At 42.3% G+C, this 19,507-nt stretch overlaps 1 protein-coding gene across 1 annotated transcript in view; it reads left to right on the top strand.

The window, feature by feature from the left end:
• Nucleotides 1–15,020, top strand: part of LOC148034093 (lon protease homolog, mitochondrial-like) — a 199,096-nt gene extending 184,076 nt beyond the window's left edge. The window contains exons 21-26 of the mRNA XM_087682085.1: nt 9,545–9,604; nt 9,682–9,741; nt 10,693–10,752; nt 10,830–10,889; nt 13,045–13,566; nt 13,679–15,020. Of these exons, the coding sequence (XP_087538211.1) occupies nt 9,545–9,604; nt 9,682–9,741; nt 10,693–10,752; nt 10,830–10,889; nt 13,045–13,566; nt 13,679–13,954 (1,038 nt within the window). The 3' untranslated portion in view covers nt 13,955–15,020. The remainder of the gene's footprint in view (nt 1–9,544; nt 9,605–9,681; nt 9,742–10,692; nt 10,753–10,829; nt 10,890–13,044; nt 13,567–13,678) is intronic.
• The last annotated feature ends 4,487 nt before the right edge of the window (nt 15,021–19,507 follow it).

Here is a 19,507-nt window from a genome sequence, read left to right on the forward strand (position 1 = left end):
AAAGAGGCCAAAACAACAAAGAAAGGGCTCGAAAACATTGGCACAACATAGGGAATTGATGGCTACAAATAAATGTTTTATTTGTGAACAGGAGGGTCACATTGCAAGGGATTGGCCCAATAGGCAGCAAGCTGGAATATCAGAAAATCAGGGAGATTCTAAAGGAAGGAAGCCTAAAACATGAGTGGGATTGGTGTCTGATATTGTTAGTGATCAGACCAATGATGATACTATTGAGTTGTGCAGAGCATGGGGCAAAATTAGGGATCAACATGCATTGATGTTCTTTGATAATGGTGCACGGGCCAGCTTCATCTTTGTTGACATGACCGCTCGTCTAGGCATCAGGGAGGATGAGATGGGACCCATGGGGAAAGTTGGAATGGCATGTAAAGGCCATGCAAAGCCCATCACACCGCTCGTTGGAAAGCTTCGATTACATATACAAGGATATGTGGACAACGAAGAGTTATTCATTGCTCCACTTGAGGGTTGTGATGTATTGCTTGGTATTGCCTGATTAACCACTAGGGCTCGGCCGGCTAGTGAGAGGCGAGCCGTGCTTCAATAGGTCAGCTTCCTCCGATAAGAATCGAGGACTGAAAGAAACTATTGGGCGAGAGTGATATCGAGTCCCACCTCGAACCCTAGACACCTGACGGTTTGCTCTTTGCTCACCCATCTAAATCCTAGGTGAAGAGGAGAAGCACCAACACAAGGCGATGTACAGGCCGTCGCTAGGAGGACCTGATTAACCACCAGGGCTCAGTCGGCTAGTGAGAGGCGAGCCGTGCTTCAATAGGTCATCTTCATCCGAATAGAATCTAGGATTGGAAGAAACTGCTGGGTAGGAGTGATGTCAAGTCCCACTTGGAATCCTAGGTACCAGACGGTCTGCTCTTTGCTCACCCATCTAAATCCTAGGTGATGAGGAGAAACACCAACACAAGGCGATATATCAGGCCGTCGCTAGGAGAACCTGATTAACCACCAGGGCTCGGCCAGCTAGTGAGAGGCGAGTCCTGCTTCAGTAGGTCAGCTTCCTTCAAATAGAATCGAGGACTGGAAGAAACTGCTGGGCGGGAGTGATGTCGAGTCCCACCTGGAACCCTAGGTACTGGACGGTCTGCTCTTTGCTCACCCATCTAAATCCTAGGTGGACGCTCCACTCCATGCCAGAGTCTGGGTTTGTGAGGAGACTTACGAACAGATCACCTCAAGAACCAACCTCACTCTCTCCAGCATCAACTCACCCTCTATGTAGAGTGTTGTATCATCTGCATACTCTGAGTCTAGCAACTTAGTCTTCTCTCTCACGAGAAGTCGGAGGCCGTGTAATCCGCTCACACGAGACCTAAGAAAGTGAGACATTGCCTCTGTAAAGAGTAGGAACAGGTACGGGGCCAGGGTGCAGTCTTGCCCGACCGATCTCTCGAGCTGAAACTCCCCCCCTCACGTACCACCTATAAAAACCGTGCTGGTGACCAATTTGTAAAGTGCGGTGACCCCGCGAATCCACGCTTGGGAAAAACCCAACCTCACCGTAGTGCCCCCTAGGAAATCCCAGTCCACCTGTCATAAGCTTTCTCGAAATCCAAGAGTAATATGGCCAATCTCTACCCACTGTGCCAAGCCCACTCTGTCGCCTCAAAGAAGCTGAATACATTACCTAGGATACTCCTATCTTGGACAAAGCCTGTCTGTGTGTCATGGATAATGTCTTGCAACACGGGGCGTAGTCGCCTATCAATCATCTTTGCCAGTGTCTTATAGGCCACTAACAATAAGTTGATCGGTCTTCCCATTTGGGAAGAAGACTGGTAAGGCCTACTGAAAGGCTCCTTGGCATCTGTCCTGATGTGAAAATCTCTTGGAAGGCCATCAGTAGGGGATCCTTCACTTTCCAGTACGTAGTAAAGAATGCCATCCTCTCCCGGGCATTTCTGCTTGTCCTGTGTATGGAAAGCTTCCTCTAGTTCCTTCTGTGTGAAGGGGGCTAGAAGGGAGTGTCCCATCTTCTCTCTCACAAGGGACGGAATGTGATCCCAGACATGTTGCCTACATCGCTGTCCTCTAGCTGAGGCCGTCTCCTGTTGGAAAAGGCGTTTGTAGTAATCAGTGGCAATCTCCATCACCTCGTTTGGGCTAGAACGAGTCCTCCCATACTAATCTCGAAGGCTGTATATCTGCTCTCCTGAGGTGTGAGACTGGTGCACCTAGGAAAACTCCCTCCACATCGTGTTCCCCTTCCACGCCCAAAAAGCTGCTAAGGTGTGGAAAGAGAACTCATATCGCCTGTTCTCTGGCCAACAATGGCTGCTCGTGCTCGCACCTCCTATGTGTGGAGGGTGGGATTCCTTGGTGCCTCATGTAGTAATCTCTGCGTGGCTGCAAGGTCCCGCCAGAGCGCTCTCTCCTCCTAGCTTTGCTGCTTGGCCTATATGGCTGCCTCTTGGCAGATTCTGCTCGACACGGGGAGGTGTGCAAGGCGGGCACGAATGGGAGGGGGGGGGGGGGTTTTGTGCAGGGTGAACCTCCCTTGCCTATTTCAAATAGGCCTTTGCAGAGCATTGCAATGGACTTTATTTTTTAGTTTTCTAAGACACCTACAAGGAATGATGGGATATGGACTATCATTTGCAGGTTTAGCAAACAAGCCCATTTTATTCCGGTGAGGAAGAAAATAAAGGCTGATCATATGGCAGGATTGTTTTTGCAACACATCTTTAAGTATCATGGTATGCCATAGTCGACAAAAGTGATCGAAACCCCCAGATGACCATTTTATTTTGGAAGGGCTTGTTTGAGAATATGGGTACTAGGCTGAAATTCTCATCATCCTTCCATCCACAGACAGATGGTCAATCTGAGGAAGCAAATACCACACTTAGATCTTTTGAGGCTTTATGTTTCAAACCACAAGACACAGTGGAAGCAATATTTGCCCTTGGTCGAGTTTGCTTACAACACAATGCAGAGTTCTACGGGCAAAGCTCCATTTGAGGTGGTTGAGGGTGGCAAGAAGGTACCACCTATTCTGCAAACTAAGGATAAGATCTTTGAGGTTGATCGTTATGTGGAAAATTTGGATGTGGCCTATACAAAGATAAAATATGCACTTCACAGATCGCAAGGAAAGCAAAAGACGGTAGCTAATCGCCATAGACATGCTATGCAGTTTGTAGAGGGTGATTATATATTGCTGCATTTTGAAAAGGCAAGGTTGAAAAGGATGAAAGGAAGAGAAAGATTGTATCCGAAGTTGAGTATGAGATATTATAGGCCCTTCCAAGGGTTGGAGAAGATTAGCAATGTGGCATATCGGCTGAAATTACCTCCACATTGGCGGATACACAATGTCTTTCATGTCAGTTTTTTGAGGCCTTTTCATGGTAATGTGCTAGAGGATATGTTTGTTGAAATTCAACTTGATGTTGAGGAGCTAGATGAGATTTTGATACCTAAGCAGATTTTGGCAGATAAGGAAAGAAAGATCAAAGGTAAAGTTTCTAGGAGATACTTGGTGAAATTTCAGAATTATTGATCCATGGATGCCAAATAGATGAAAGAGGATGACTTGGCAAACCATCCTTGGTTGTTGCAACTTTACCTAGATGCCTTTCCGTTAGAGCCAACTTTAGTTCAGACTCCATCAGATTCAACAGAGCAAGGGTCTGGAGTATTGCATGATGCTCAAGGGGGAGGTAGCACTTCCTCTTCTCCAGTTATGAATAGCTCTTGTATGTAGTGGATCTCGGATGTCTTCAGTATGCATCCAAGCTACTGGATTGACAATATGTTTTCCATGAGATCACTACTTAGTGTACCAGTCACTATGAGATGTATGCGGATGAGTTTGAGTTTCACAATGGCACTATGAGATGTATCACTTTTTGGATCAGTTGTGCATCAATTTTTGCACTGATTGCTGGTCTGTTTTTGCAATGAGTTTATAATCAGATTATGCTCAGTTTTCAGTGATTCGCATCTAGTTCCATGGACAACAGCATATGTTATGATGCCATTGATGTTTTAGCCATGGTTTATGCTTGGTTTTCGCTATACTATGGTTTGGTTTTGCCAGATGAGTTGAGCATGAGAAATGGATATATCACATGATAATTAGGTAATGTTTTTGAGATTCTTTGTGAGTCTTATGCTATGTTATGTTGGCTGGTATTTTCAGCATATGTTGGACATATGGAATGGTTAAACAGCAGTGCGCAATGTTGTGTTGATTATGATGCCCTATGGAAATTCCAATGTAGTACTTTGCTTTTGATGCATTTGGCAGTGCAATCGAGGACAATTGCAAGGATTTCAAGGGAAAGGGCTATCAGGAGAACATGTATTTTTTAAATCTCACTTAACATGTGGATTAATTTTTAATCACATGGTTCAGTAAATGTTGCACATGTGAGCTGTAACTGGGGTCAGAGTACATCTACGAGCCTATGACCCAAGGAAATCACGGAATGTCAAAGGCAAAAGTTTCTATAAGTTATGCCGCACAGGTACTTGGTTGTATCTGGTGCCAGTTATTGGCCTAGGTCATTCATTTGGCCACAAGCGTCAGTTTTGGTGACACTAGAGAAGTGGCGTTTAATGGTACTTAATATCAATGTGATGGTCAAAGATGGCGCAAAGACACTTGAGAATGAAAGTTACCTAGGACAATTTAATTATTGGCGTGTCAGATTATTTTTTAGGGCATCGAAATATTTGTTTTTTTCAAGTAAAATATGGCTGATTATATTACTCAAAAAAGCGATTACAACAGAGTGCTCATGCTCAACAGAGTAAACTGGAGCTGATGCAAAGTCACCACTACGTCATGTATACAAGTCTCTCAAGGCAGTCTAGGGGGGATAGAGGCAAGCAGCCATGGAGGAGGGGTATATCGCCAAACGGGACTGCCTGCCTGTATCACAAAGAATAGGCCCTGGCCACCCCAGGTACGCATGAAGTGACCATGGAGCTCCTGATGAGCCCTGGACTCGCCATGCACTTGCTTCCATCGGCCGCGAAGGGAGTGAATGATGGAGGTCCATAGCTCTGCTAAGGTTGCAAGTGCTGAAAGTCTCTCTCCGCCGAAAGCCACCTGGCATCGTGCCTTCCAGATATGCCATCCAGTAAGACTCCCTATCATCTCCCATATCTCTGAGCGGTGTGCTGTGGGCTCCAGTACCTAGAGGCTGCTTGTGCAACGCTTACAACCTCCCTCCTGCATCTGGGCAAGCCAGCTTCCCACCGCCAAACCTCCATGTGCCACTAGCCATAAAAAATACAACACCCTCCTCGGCCTCCAGCTATCCCATATCCGGCACCAGAAGATCCGTCCAAAGGGCTCCGTGATGTTGTGCTCCGCCCAGTGCCTGCTAATGATGGCGCCTAGTCCATATTCTCCTGCATCAGTACATGTCTGTCAATCCTGGCAGTGTATTCTAGGAACCTGGGTGGCTTTTTGGCAACCGCAGAGGCCGACCGTAGCCACTCTCCTGGATCCCACTCTAGCTCATCAAGTGGTCTACCCTCCCAGATCCAAAGGCGCCACTCCTTGAGCTTCATCCAGAAAACATAGGGTCCAGTCGCCAAGTCTTCCCTTGAAGACCCACCACTTGAATCCTCCTCCTGGCGACCTGGGGGGTTTTGGATTAGGGCCTCATGGAGGCCGTGCCACACGCGGAGTAGGCTCTGCAGGAAAGGTAATTTGGGCGGGGTAATCTGTGCTGAAGTGAAGATCCATCTCAGGGACGATCTCCACTCCCCGCCAAGCCTCGGTTTACAGTCCTGAAGGCCCTCCTGCAGTAAGACCTTCCAGGTCTGCTCGCCTAGTTTAAGACCACGGACAACTAGCTTGCCCAAGAGGGCCATACTCTGATACTCTGGTTCTATGATCCCAAGCCCTTCCTTTGATCGATGTCGTATGATGGTCGCCCACGCCACCTTGGCCCTGGAGTCTCTGGAGCCATCAAACCCTGACCAAAGGAAATTCCGCACCAGGCGGCGAAGCTGCCCTACGCACGATGAGGAGAAACACCAACACGAGGCGATGTACCAAGCGGACACTAGGAGGACCTAGTTAACCACCAAGGCTCGACCGGCTAGTGAGAGGTTAACCGTGCTCCAGTAGGTCAATTTCCTCCTAATAGAATCTAGAACAGGAAGAAACTGCTGGGCAGGAGTGATATCAAGTCCCACCTGGAACCCTAGGTATCGGACGATCTGCCCACTGCTCACCCATCTAAATCCCAAGTGGACTCCCCACTCCGTGCTGGAGTCCAGGTTTGTGAGGAAACCAACCGACTTTCGCCAGTTGATTTTCGCACCCGTTGCAACACAGAACACATCAAGAGCCAGCCTCATTCTTTCGAACATCACCTCATCGTCCTCTATGTAGAGTCATGTGTCGTCTGCGTACTCTAAGTCTAACAACTCAGTCTCCTCTCTCACTGGAAGTCGAAGGCCGTATAGGCCGCTCACACGTGACCTGAGGAAGTGAGACATCGCCTCTGCGAAGAGTAGGAATAGGTATAGGGCCACGGCACAACCCTGTCGGACCGATCTCTCCAACCGAGACTCCTCCCCTCGCCTTTCGCCTATGAGAACCCTGCTGGTGGCTGATCTATACAAGCCGGAGACCCCGCGAATCCAAGCGTGGGGGAATCCTAACTTCACCATGGTACCCTCTAGGAAATCCCAGTCCACCCTGTCATAGGCTTTCTCGAAGTACAAGAGTAATACTGCCAGTCTTTGCCCACTGTGCTCGGCCCTCTCTGTCGCCTCAAAGAATGTAAATACATTGTCTAGGATGCTCCTATCCTGGACAAAGCCTGTCTGTGTGTCATGAATGGTATCTGGAAGCACATAGCGTAATCGTCTACCAATCATCTTTTCCAAAGCCTTATAGGCCACTGACAATAAGGTGATCGATTGGTCTCCACTCGGATAGCTCCAACCGGTCTCCCCCTTTGGGGAGAAGACTGATAAGGCCTGCCGAGAGCCTCCCTAGTATCGGGGGTGGGGGGCAAACGGCCAAGGAGGGGGAAAACAGCTTAGGAGGGGAAAACGGCAGACAAGCAGCCGTTGCAAAACGTTGGGGCGAGGGCGCGCGACCAGTGCGGGGGGCAAAGAGTCGGATGGCCACGATCAGTCGGGGCGGGGAGGTGATCAGTCGGGGCGGGGGGACAGCAGCGCGACGTGATGGGACCGAAATAATTATTAGATTAATTTTCAGTATTTAAAGGCTGAAAATTAATATTTAATTATGGAAAATGCTGGAAAAAACCATTTGGGAAGGCTGCAAAACTGAAAAACATCTTTAGAGGCTGGAGTGAAGCATTTTTATAAATTCAGCCTGCAAGAGAGAGGGAAAGGAAGCTGCTGGTCTGATTTGCAGCCATTGGAGGACCTTCTGAGGCAGCCAGGGGCAGAAAAAGACCAATCAACAATAGGTGACGGCATCTACAAGCTGTTGAGACAGGGCAGCAGCAGTAAATGACTGATTTTCTTCAGTTCTTTTTATCTACATGCTGTTGTGGCAGGGCAGCAACTGCATTTGACTGATTTTCAGTCATTCTTCGCGACAAAGCTCTGAATTTTCTCTCTCTACAATTTTCCCTCTCATGTCCTAGCCATTTCACAGCCTTGCTTCGAAGATCTCAGAATTTTGACCCTTGGAAACTAGGGTTTAGTAGAATCCTCGGGAATCGTGCCAGAAATTGGAATCTCCAAGACTTGGATTTAACAAGGCTGAAGTGGTTTTTAGCCTGTTCAAGTGGAGGGACCAGCAAAGAATTGAATTTGGGGCATTTTCCATCTCCATCAAAGCAGGTAAAGGCCAATTGATTGTCAAAATCAAGGGGCAAATCAGATTAAAGACTTGCTGGTGATTCATCACAGCAAGGGGAGTTGGAATACCTAATGGGATTGGGAGAATCCCATTGTAAATCAACTTCTTCTTCAATAAAGCTAAAGAAATACGTAAAGGGGCACCCATTTTGGGGCCAATCGGGTGTGCATTGTCCAAGATCAGTAGGTAAATTTGTATATTCAGATTTGTACTAATTGTTTGTTGCTGTAATTAAGTTGTAATCAGGGATTTACCACCCATCCAAGGAAGGAAGGTTGGTTTCATATCGATTGATGAAGTGCCTTCTCTCACAATGTCCTACTACTCTGATGCTCTATTTGTGTCATCTTGCGAACTTTGATCGATTCATGTTCTCTCTTCGAAGGCAACCATCCTTAGCTAGAAATGTAGAAATCTCATCTTTGCTATTCACAATGATCCCAAGAAGGATGCCCCTTTTGAAGAAGAGACCAATCTAAGTCTCGGAAGTTGATGCACCTTTCCACTAGTAGAGGTGCTAGAGTTTTGATTTCTATATCAAAACTCTTGCACCTCTAAGACTCTGTGGTCCTTGTCTTTGGATCTCCTACACTAGCTATTGAGTGCAGACGGATCTTCCACTAAGAAAGCAATTTGCATGGAGAATCTCCCCCAAGATAGCTAGTTCCTTTGTCTACCAAGAGTATATGTAGCACGACTTTGATTGCAATAGTGAGGCTGCCTCCTCCTCTCTTCAACTATTATTGGTGGCAACTGATGAAAGCTAGAGGATACAGATCTCTAGGCTTTGATGATGACAGCTGCAAATCTTACCTAAAACCTCCTTCCTAGTGTTTTTTCTTGATGTCCTTAAGGATCCACTAAATACTAGCTGCCATGGTCCTCAACGCATAGGACCTAGGTGTAGTTGACACAAGGTTGCATGGCAAATGTTTCCTCCATGGCTCCTTGCCTAGAAGGAGACCTATGGTAATGAGCTTAATCAATAAGGCTATGCTTTGGAGATTTGGATTTATGATCCCAGAGCCTCCTTTGGATCTAAGCTAGGCTAAGATCCCCTCATCACCAGTTAATGGTTTTGATAAGTTGCTTCCCTTGGCCAATGCACAATAGGAAGCGATGTACCATGTTGTCCCAAGAACTAGTTGGTGACCACCACTCTCCTTGCTAGTGAAAGCCTCACAAAGCTCTAACAAAGGAGATTGGTTTGATGCTCAAGAGAAGAGATGTTAACTGCTGCGCTGAAGTAATGTCAATCCCCACATGGCATTCAAGATATCTCACCACAGTCCCGTGGGGAACCTAGGTGAAATCCTGGTGGGGTGGCCAATCTGGCTGTCTACTGTCACATACATAGAAACATACAACTTGTGTCAATTAATTGAAGCTTTTGATGCTCTATTGAAGATCTCCATGACTGCTACAAAGTTCTGAAGTTGCCCGCATCCCCATCCAGATAAATTGTTGTGTCATCTGCAAATGCCACATCGATTAGCTCCTACAACTCTAGGGATGGACAACCAGATGCCTCTAATACCAGTGGATCTACCTTTCCAGAATGAACTCATGGCTTATTTCACAAATAGAAACAGGAAAGGGGCTAGTAGATGTCTCATTAAAATATGGATACTCCTGCAATGGTGCTAATGCTGATATTTATCCGTTTGGGCTGATACCTATCACTTCGTGCAGGTTCAAGTGCTGGAAGGGAAACCTTTTTCAGTAGAGAAGACAACTGATGATCAAAAGGAGGTAATGCTGCTGCATCTCTGAACAGCTGGAATGTTGCTTTGAAAGAAGTACATGTTTAACATTTTCTGCTCTGGCAGGGGATCGAGGCTAACAAAGACAATCTTTCTGAAAAGCCAAAAGAAATTTTGAAAGAAGAGGTGAGCTAATAATTCTGTCAACTTGAAGGCCTAGAAGCTTTCAATCGGCTTTTAATGGGAACTTCAATGCTACAATAAGGCACTTCCCCTTTGAATCAATGTGTGTTTCATTATGTTCCCTTAAAACGAGAAACTAATTGCACCTCCAGGCATTTAAAAAATGTGTTTCTAGGCTGTATGAATGAAACCTGTTTCCAGGGCCTGCACCTTGATCTTGGAAAGTCCCACTCTTTAACTCATCCATAGCTATTACATCCAATGGCATCTGTTTAGTAGCCTCCAATATTAGTAAAGTACTAATCAACTAAATCTTGGATGTATGTCTAATGGTAAGTCCAATGCAAATGGAAAAAAGAAAAACATGTAATTTTTAGGCCTGTACTCAATGTTGGACTAAAAATAATATATGTCAAATTTGTTCTGTAAAGGAAAATTATTCTCCAGGTAGTAGGATAGACTTACAATGCATCATAGCCAATATTCAAAGCACTACTAACACTCAGTAATGGAGTGTGCATATTTGCGTGAAGAGCTTCAGTGCAAGGCTTCTTACCACTGAACTGTGTGAGAGATGAAAGCGTTCCTGATTTGACATAATTAGAGGGACACCCATGTGATTGAACCCAAAGCTTGGAAGCAATGTTTTTAAAGTGTTCTGGGCCCAAGGAGTCGATGAGAATTCTAGGCATTAAGCAGAACAGCATTAATGTTATTTCTGCATTAGTGGAGCGGAAAATGTGGGATAACAAGGCCATTGTTGTGACCTAGTTGCCATAACTTCAGTGTGTGTCCCTGATTTGTTTTATAATGTTTTATTACCAGAACAATATTTCTCATGCAGACGTTATAGACAAGATCCACATTATGTATTAAAAATTTGCATTTGAACTCTTGCAATGGTGCTATTACTGATATTTGTCTGTTGGGGCTGATACCGATCACTTCATGCAGTTTCAAGTGCTGGAAGGGGAGCCTTCTTTAGTAGAGAAGACAACTGATGATCACAAGGAGGTAGTGCTGCTTTATCTAGGAACAGCTGGAATGTTGCTTTGAAAGAAGTATATGTTTGACGTTTTCTGATCTGGCAGGGGATTGAGGCTAATGAAGAAAATCTCTCTGAAAGGCCAAAAGAAATTTCAAAAGAAGAGGTGAGCTACTGATTCTGTCAACTTCAAGGCCTAAAAGCTTTTATTCAGAGTTTTGTAGAGTACTTGGTGTACTGAGATAATCTGTCTGATTAGGCAAACTCTTATATTCCTGTTTCTTCTGGAGTGAAAGGTACTGACAGGATAGTACTAATATCACAGAAGTGGGAGGCAGTTTGAAACATGTGCTTGAGGAACATGAAACACCAAAGCTGCTCCTGGCCTGCCCAAATGTGTTCTTCAATGCTAATGTTTTACTTTTGAGCCACTATAAGGCATTTCCCCTGTGAATCAAAGCATGTTTCATCATCCCCCCCCTTAAAACATGAAACTAATTGCATCTCCGGGCATTTGGAAGATGGAGGCTAGTTGATCAATGAAACATGTTTCCCAGGGCGTGTGCCTTAATCTTGGAAAAGTGCCACTCTTCAACTCACTCATGGCTATCACATCCAGTGTCATCTGATTAGAACCCTCCAGTGTTAGTACAGTACTAATCAACTACTAAATCCTGGGCGTGCATCTAATGGTACGTCTGATGCAAAAAAAGAAAAAGAAAAACATATAATTTTTAGGCCTATCAAAATTGGGACGAAAAACAATATACTTCAAAACATTTAGAGACTTTACTTGAAGACATAGGTGCAAAAGGGAGCCCAAATGAGAGTCCACTACAAAAGCAGCCAATATATAATTATCCCAAATTGGTACTCCCATACAAAAAGTAGTGTGTACAAAAGAGTAGTGGATAGAAATAACTGTGAAGACAGATTACAAATCTCACATAATCACTTGTGAGTTGGATGGTTGGTTTTTGTGATTTGCCTTCTGAGAAGTCAAAACAATTTTCACAAAGCTTTGGGCTGACTCTGTTTTGTGGATTGATCATAGTTCACCAAACTTGGCACTTCCCTATATGTGAGTGTCAGGTATTGTTAACTACGTCAATCGCAAGGGAGATTTGTTACCATGTTTTGGTAGTAATGTGTGAACAAACTTAGGATAGTTGGGGCTGTTTTTCCCTTGACTACAACACACACACAACCACCAAAGAAAAAAAAAAACTCATGTAAGCACTTTTGAGCTTGATGGTTGGTCAAGGGAGATTTGATGCACCACACCACCCCCCCCCCCCCCCCCTTCCTAGCATGCATTTGTATATACGCCTATTCACACTGGGTGCAAGCTTAGTCTTGTAAATCTTCTACATCGATACTTCTCAATACACTTGATGGTGTGTGCTCTCAAGGTGCTGCTTCTCGGAGTGTGTGCATTCATGCAACCCTAAATCCAATATAAATGTCTACCACATGCATTGGATTTAGACACAAGGTCTTTGCATGTCTAATAAACTTCTTGATATCAATAGATTTCTATAGTTACAGCTTAGGAAAAGTACTTAGAAATCTGGGTGGGTGCATTGTATGTTCTCCATAAAACAGAGGGAAGACACCCAATTAGGGCTTAGTAAAAGTACTAGGTGGGTGAATTGTAATCATAGGGGAAAAGCCCAATCCTTTATTGTTGCTGGGATGTTCTGGGATGCACCTCCTTGAAGTATATGCTGTCAGTGGAGCATCCATGTGCTAGTTATCTTTTTCCATTGCACAACATTACTACATCAATAAGAAAAAAACACCTAACAAGGATGGGAAGCTATGAAGAATGTTCTGTTGGAAATTTTCTTTGAAATCAGAGAATACAATTGTCACCTTCAGATTTGATTGCCATGATTGTAAAACTCTAAAATGCCTTTAAACACATGGGCCTCTTCGTTCATATTACGGCAATGAGATAATGTGCTTTCAGTTGGTAACTTCAGTCCTGATTGGACTAGGATCAACAAGATGAAGCAGATATATTTTCCTTTTATTGCTTTCAATAAAAAGAAGCCGATTACAGATTCCACATATCGAGCCTCTAGTGCGAGTAATGTAAGGTATGCTTTGTAACGAGAAATACCTATCAGGAAACAAAAGTTCTTGTGCTTTCGGGAGGACTGATCACATCAGAATTATCTAGTAGTTTGGTGTATCCATCTTTTATGTCCTCACAAGTAAATATAGTAATGATGAAGTTAATCATTCTGTATGTTATAATTTGAATCAATGAGATTCCTAGTGTTGCAGCTATTTTGACTCTGAATTTTTTTTGCCAGGTGATTGAGCAAAAACCAACAGAACCTTCAATAGATGAAACATTGAAAGATGTTGAGAAGATAATAGTTGATGAAGCAAATCTCTCAGAGTATGTTGGCAATGCAGTTTTTCAAACAGACCGGATCTATGATCAAACTCCCATTGGGGTGGTTATGGGATTGGCTTGGACTGCCATGGGTGGCTCGACATTATATGTTGAAACTACTCTTATAGATCAAGGAGAAGGCAAAGGTTCTTTGCAGTTGACAGGCCAACTTGGTGATGTGATGAAAGAAAGTGCCTCTATTGCTCATACAGTTTCACGGGCAATCTTAAGAGAGAGAGATCCAACCAATCCATTTTTCAAAAATACAACACTTCACCTTCATGTACCTGCAGGGGCCACACCCAAGGATGGCCCAAGTGCAGGCTGCACAATGGTTACATCATTGTTGTCAGTTGCCATGGACAAAGCTGTGAGAAAAGATGTTGCAATGACCGGAGAAATAACTTTAACTGGTCGAATACTTGCAATTGGAGGGGTAAACAATTTCTTCTTTTGCTTAAGATTTGTTATACGATGCATCATCAATGATCTTAGGCATCCCACCTGCAGCGTGTAATGGCTGGAACATGTTCTGCTTTGATGTACAGGTGAAGGAGAAAACAATTGCTGCAAGGAGGAGTGGTGTTAAGATTCTTATCTTCCCTAAGGCAAACAAACCAGACTTTGATGAACTATTACCGCATATCAAGGAGGGTTTTGAGGTACATTTTGTGGATCATTATTCAGAAATTTTCAAAATAGCATTTGGAGAAGACATGGTCACCAAAGCCACAGATACTGCAACCGTGTCTGGGGTTGAGTCAAACGCGCAGCCCTCTTCTCAGATATCGACTGAAACAGTACAAGAAGTCACACAAACGTAGTCTACTTGATCCATGTGCAGAGGCTGTAGAACAGGAGAGCTTGTATATTTGCCGGCTTATCATCATCTCATCACATAAGCTTAATCTCTGGTTTCTGATGGACTTCCATCAGAAGTTTTAAGCCAGAGAAGCAGCCAAGTCTATGGATAGACCATAGGCTGCATTTTTTGTGGAGCTTCCAAAGCCCAAATCAATTTTGTCTTTTCAGTTTATATTGGAATAACACTCTGCGAATGGCAGTCCACTGTAATCAGTTGAGCAGCTAATTGAAATAGAGCCGCCTCAATCAAGCATCTTTGTTATTTCTGGAATCTGCTTGGGATTGTGCAGGTATTTATTTGACATGCGGTTGCTTTTTGTACGCTTGAAAGTTTGTTCCTATGCAAGACACCTCAAGAGTGAATGATTGTGGTCAAAGTGAGGGATTCTTGCCAACATGCAAGGCTATATTTTCCCGACTTACATCTTGCTTCTTTTGGTTTCGGGATCTCTCACAAGATCTGGGTGGTGTAGGCTGGTCTCTCATTTGCCTTTTATCTACTTTAATTTTGCACTCAAACTCTTCTGCTGTACCTGAATGGTGTGGCATGATCAAATGTCAATTTAGAGAAGGAAACTTAGTACTGTACTGAGTGGCATTAGGAAAAACAGGAGTCAGCCTTGTGTAATTCTTGGAGTATTGAAATTCTGGTCAAATGCCGACATTGAACTTTTGTCATCTTAGCAATTGGAAAAATACTTCATCACAGCTAAGAATGCTTTCCCATTCCCACAGGGAGAGCATTATTGACTTTGAATCATAAGGCTTCCAGAACATACTTTCACTTACAAACCATTAGAATTTGGGAGTGCTTGGAAGGATTTATGACAGGATTGAGTGCAGAAGAAGAGAAGAAGAGCAATTTTTATGTGGTGCAGAAATGATATCGTGGACAACTTGAAAAATAAAGACGGGTTCACAAGCCTCAGCAAGGACTTGTATAACTTGAAAAGAACTTGCTACTCCTTGATATTGCCAGGTGAATTGAAAAGTAGATGACTGTAATATGGCTCCCTGGGAGCTCTAATTGGTTGTTGTTGGGGGGGTGGGGGCGCGGGGGGGTGGTGTGTTGGTGTACTTGAGTGCACATTCTGCAGGGGTTCTGTTATTAGCTTAACATGCAGGAGTATTTTAAAGATGTGTCCTAGTGAAATTTTATCTCCTTTAGCAGGTTGATTTGACTCTATTATGAAGTGTTACATGTTCTTTTTGTTATGCTTTGAGACTATGAGCTGATGACATTCTAGTGCTCAAAGTAAAAATACAACAGTTGTGATGTTGAATGGTCCTCTGCACCAAAAGTGTTGTATCTTGCAAATGAGATTATAAGTTTAGGTTTTTTTTTTTTTTGCAAGTAAAATGTGGCTGATTATATTACTCAAAAGAAACCTATACCCTCGCCTTCAAGGGTTTCAAGTTTCACATTCCTTGTTCTATTGATATTGCGAATCTTGAAATGTCCCAATCCCTTGAACTTCATTTTCTACTTGTGTCCCTTGAGAGAGTACAACAAGACTAGGTCTCCTTGCCCAAAGTCTTGTTGTTTGACGTGTTTGTCAAACCAACCCTTGCATTGTGCCTTTTCCCTGATTAGAGCATGAGTTGCAATGACATGAGTCTCATATAGACATTCCAGCTCTACTAACCAATTTGTCTATGCTTCTTGGCCCTTCCATCTCTCTTGGGTTGCTATTCTCAAGCTTGGAACAAGGAATTCCACTAGTAAAATAGGTTTAGTTTTGTAGGTCAATCTAAATGGATTCTATCCTATTGTTGTTTTATAGGCCATCCTATATACCCATAAAGTTGGAAGCATTGTGTAGCAAGGTGTCACTATTTTCTATAGCATACTCTTTCCTAATTCTAAACACATTGGTGCATGAAGCAAGCATCTAACATCAAGGTGTTACTATTTTGTAATGCATATTTTTTCCAAATCCCAAGCACATTGATGTAGGGATTCTTGCATCCTCCATCAACATGGTACCATATTCCAATGCATGTTTTTCTTCTCATCATAAACACATTGGTGTTGAAGGCAAGCATCATGCACCAATGTGTTACTAATACCTAAATTATATGTATTATTTGTTTTTTTTTTACATGTTGTAGGGTTTAATTATTTAGACTTAATAAAACCAGGCTATAAGGCCTTGAAAGTATGTAGAAGATGTTGAGCAACAAGTTGTAAGATATGCTTGCTAACATGGATAAATTCTAAACCTAGAGCTCTTATTTATATACATGAGTATATATTTGATACAAAAGATTAGCATGTAAAATGTACTTTGTAACATGCACATATATAAATGAAACTTGGAGTGGCGTTATAAGATTAGGAGATGTGCTAGTCATATAAAGAATACTTTGGTGATATAGTCCAAGTGATACATAAAAATGTGGATATAAGATACATGTGGATGAGCGTGCATACTCATAAACCTTGAGATATATAATGTCATATGTCACTCTTTCTTGCACACTCTAGTTATGTGTTTCAAGGTGGGTCACCAAACATGTCACTCAATGAGGATATCCGGAGATTCATTGGTGTAGGAGATATTTTGCTAGTATCAAATTTGATGCACATATAGGTCTTGAGCTAGTTAATATATGTATCACTTATGAACATATGTATGGAAATGAAGTGGTTTTGCAATGGATTGCCTAAGGCATAAGAGATGTGACCAAGTGTAAGGGACACTTTCTTGCCTTGAGCACTACAAATGGCTTATTTATTTTGTATGGTCTACATCAATGACTAAGTTTTAACCCACTTATCTTTTGGAATAATAGAGTAGGGGTTAGTGCAATACACTACCTAATGAGCTCAAACAACCACATAGATGTAAGATATAAGACTATTACTTCATACACACATATTGCATTAGTAATAAAGCATGCATGTGTGGCTTCTATTGTTACGTACGAATCACATAAGAGATGTGATACTTGCTTTGTTGCCTAGACACCCAAGATACCCCTTCACTAGAGAAACACATGGAATCTAGAGTGGTACAATTTATCATGTGTTTTTTACCCTCAATCTAGATATATCTCTCTAAAGCAGCCCACAAGGAGCTTAGTAGATGTTTATACAATGCCATACCTTATGTATTTCTATACATAAAACTTGATCTGAACCCCCACCACTTAGTTCCTCAAGACAAGTAGTATGATGATGCATGCCACATAATGTGAAACAAAAAAACAAAATCAAAATGCCAAGGTAACTACACACTCTATTAGTACCTTTATACATGGTTTGGATCCAAAGTTGACCATGATGAATCATCTCCCTTATAGCACCTTGATTGGGTGGATATCACCTCATATGAGAAGGAAGGAATTATGAGTAGATATGCCCAAGGCATTGGCATGTGTTGATCATATTGACAAAACTACACCCAAATTGAGAGGTTGAACATGGAATATAATTGACTCTTGGAGCCGAATTGGTATCTAGAAAACAATACAAAATGTTTGTACCTAAATCTATCGAACCTAAGGAACTGAGACAATTGATTGCAAAAGGATTTATCCACCCCAAGAAATTCACATTGAGGGCATCTATCCTTTTATAAATGAAGGATCCCTTAGGGTCTATATTGACTTTAGAGGGTTAAACCAAGTGATAGACAAGAATAAGTATCCAATACTCAATATCAATGAGCTTTTAGACCGACTACATGGTGCTAAAGTCTTTTCAAAGATAGAATCGAGATCCAAGCACTATCAAATCTAAATAAAAGAATAGAACACACTAAATACCATCTATATTCCTAATATGGAATTGGATTTGTTTATTATAGGTTGTCAAACCTTAGTAATGCTTTAGTATTAATGATCATCCATAAATTGATGGCTAGATAGAGGGTGAATTAAACCATTGAAGATTGGCAAATCAAGCCATTTGTCATCATATCACGGCCATCCATGATTACATAAGTCCTACTTGGGCCTCCAGAGAATACTATGTACCTTCAAGGATGGAGGCATGTTTTTCTTAAGGGTGAGACTTGAAAAGAACTCACTATCCTTGGGGAATCAAGGTGGGCCCTATGAAGTAATCAAGGTGATATGAAAGAAAATCCTACCAACTCAAACTTCCACCCCATCTCAAGGTGCATAATGTGAGCCACTCAAGCTTCAATGTGAGCCTACTTAAGCCTTACGCACCTATTTCTAAACATGTACTCGATGAATAAATAATAATGCCTACTCAATGGATTCTTGAATTGAAACAAAAAGGGATCCATGAGAAAAGAGAGGTCTATGAGAAGCTAAATCTTAATATGAAACCTTGTACAATTGAAGGTTTATTTGAAAGATGATACTAGTTGGGTAGATTGGACTACCATTTTGAAACAATACCCCCAATTTCCCTCGAGATGAGGACATCTTGATTTCTCTAAAGGGCAAGGAATAATATGTCCCCATTACACAACTTTTATTGATAAAATAACATAAATTTTTAGCATGGTTAAATTAATATGCACAAAGTAATTAATTAAGTGCTCTCAACAAAGAAATATGAATTATTAGCACATTTGCATAGTTAGATGTTGTTAGATACAAGTGTAATTTATTGAATTTAATATGTACATTTAAAACACAACAAAATACAAAAAATCAAAATGTAACTTTTAATGTTGAAACAAAAAATAACTAATATATAGACATGTTTTTCTCAAAAAATTAGTCACTCCACAATTTTCACATGACCTTAATCCAATACCAAGAGTACTCTAGGCTAAACCCACAAGGAACAACGAGAATGTATTGTTCATGCAACAAATTAATGGAAGTAGGAAAAGAAATTAAGAGGAAAAGATAAGTTTGAATTTAGATTTTGGGAGAAAATTAAAAGGTGAAAAAGAATTAACTTTTTTGGGAGGTGTATGTGAGTAATCTCTCTCTCTCTCTCTCTCTCTCTCTCTCTCTCTCTCTCTCTCTCTCTCTCTCTCTCTCTCTCTCTCAAAATCTATATAAACCTTATACTTTAGGCAAAAAATCCATATCTAGGCTATGAGTTAGGACAAGTCCTTAGAGGTGCAAGGATCCTAGTGATATAAGCTATTCACAATGAGGTTGTTGGGAACATGCGCTCCAACATCTTGGAACCTTTGAACATACTTATATTATTTTAGGAGCTTCGATACACATCCTTGGACTAGCTCTTGCCTTGCCACTCACACATAGATCGAGACTCATGTTGAGCATTGCAAAGCATGCCTCCAACCATGAAGGCACGGCCTTCATCACACAAGGAGAAATCATGGGCAAGGCATGGGAGAGTACTTGAGAGGAGCAAAGAGGCTTCAATCCCTTGGTCCCTCACCTCACACTCACTCTCTTTCCCTCAATTTTACACTATCCCTCACTCTCTCTCTCTCTTACAAAGACAAAAGCAATAGATCAAGTACTAGAAGTTTGTACACATGAATAGCTTGTTATATTCATTCTCATCCTTTTTATACACTTTTTTAGGGTCGGGGTTCCCCCATAGCTCT

This window comes from Lygodium microphyllum, chromosome 7, assembly GCF_053477565.2.
Source record: "Lygodium microphyllum isolate KBCC chromosome 7, Lygodium_microphyllum_v1.1.10, whole genome shotgun sequence".
In the NCBI taxonomy this organism is placed as follows: Eukaryota; Viridiplantae; Streptophyta; class Polypodiopsida; order Schizaeales; family Lygodiaceae; genus Lygodium; species Lygodium microphyllum.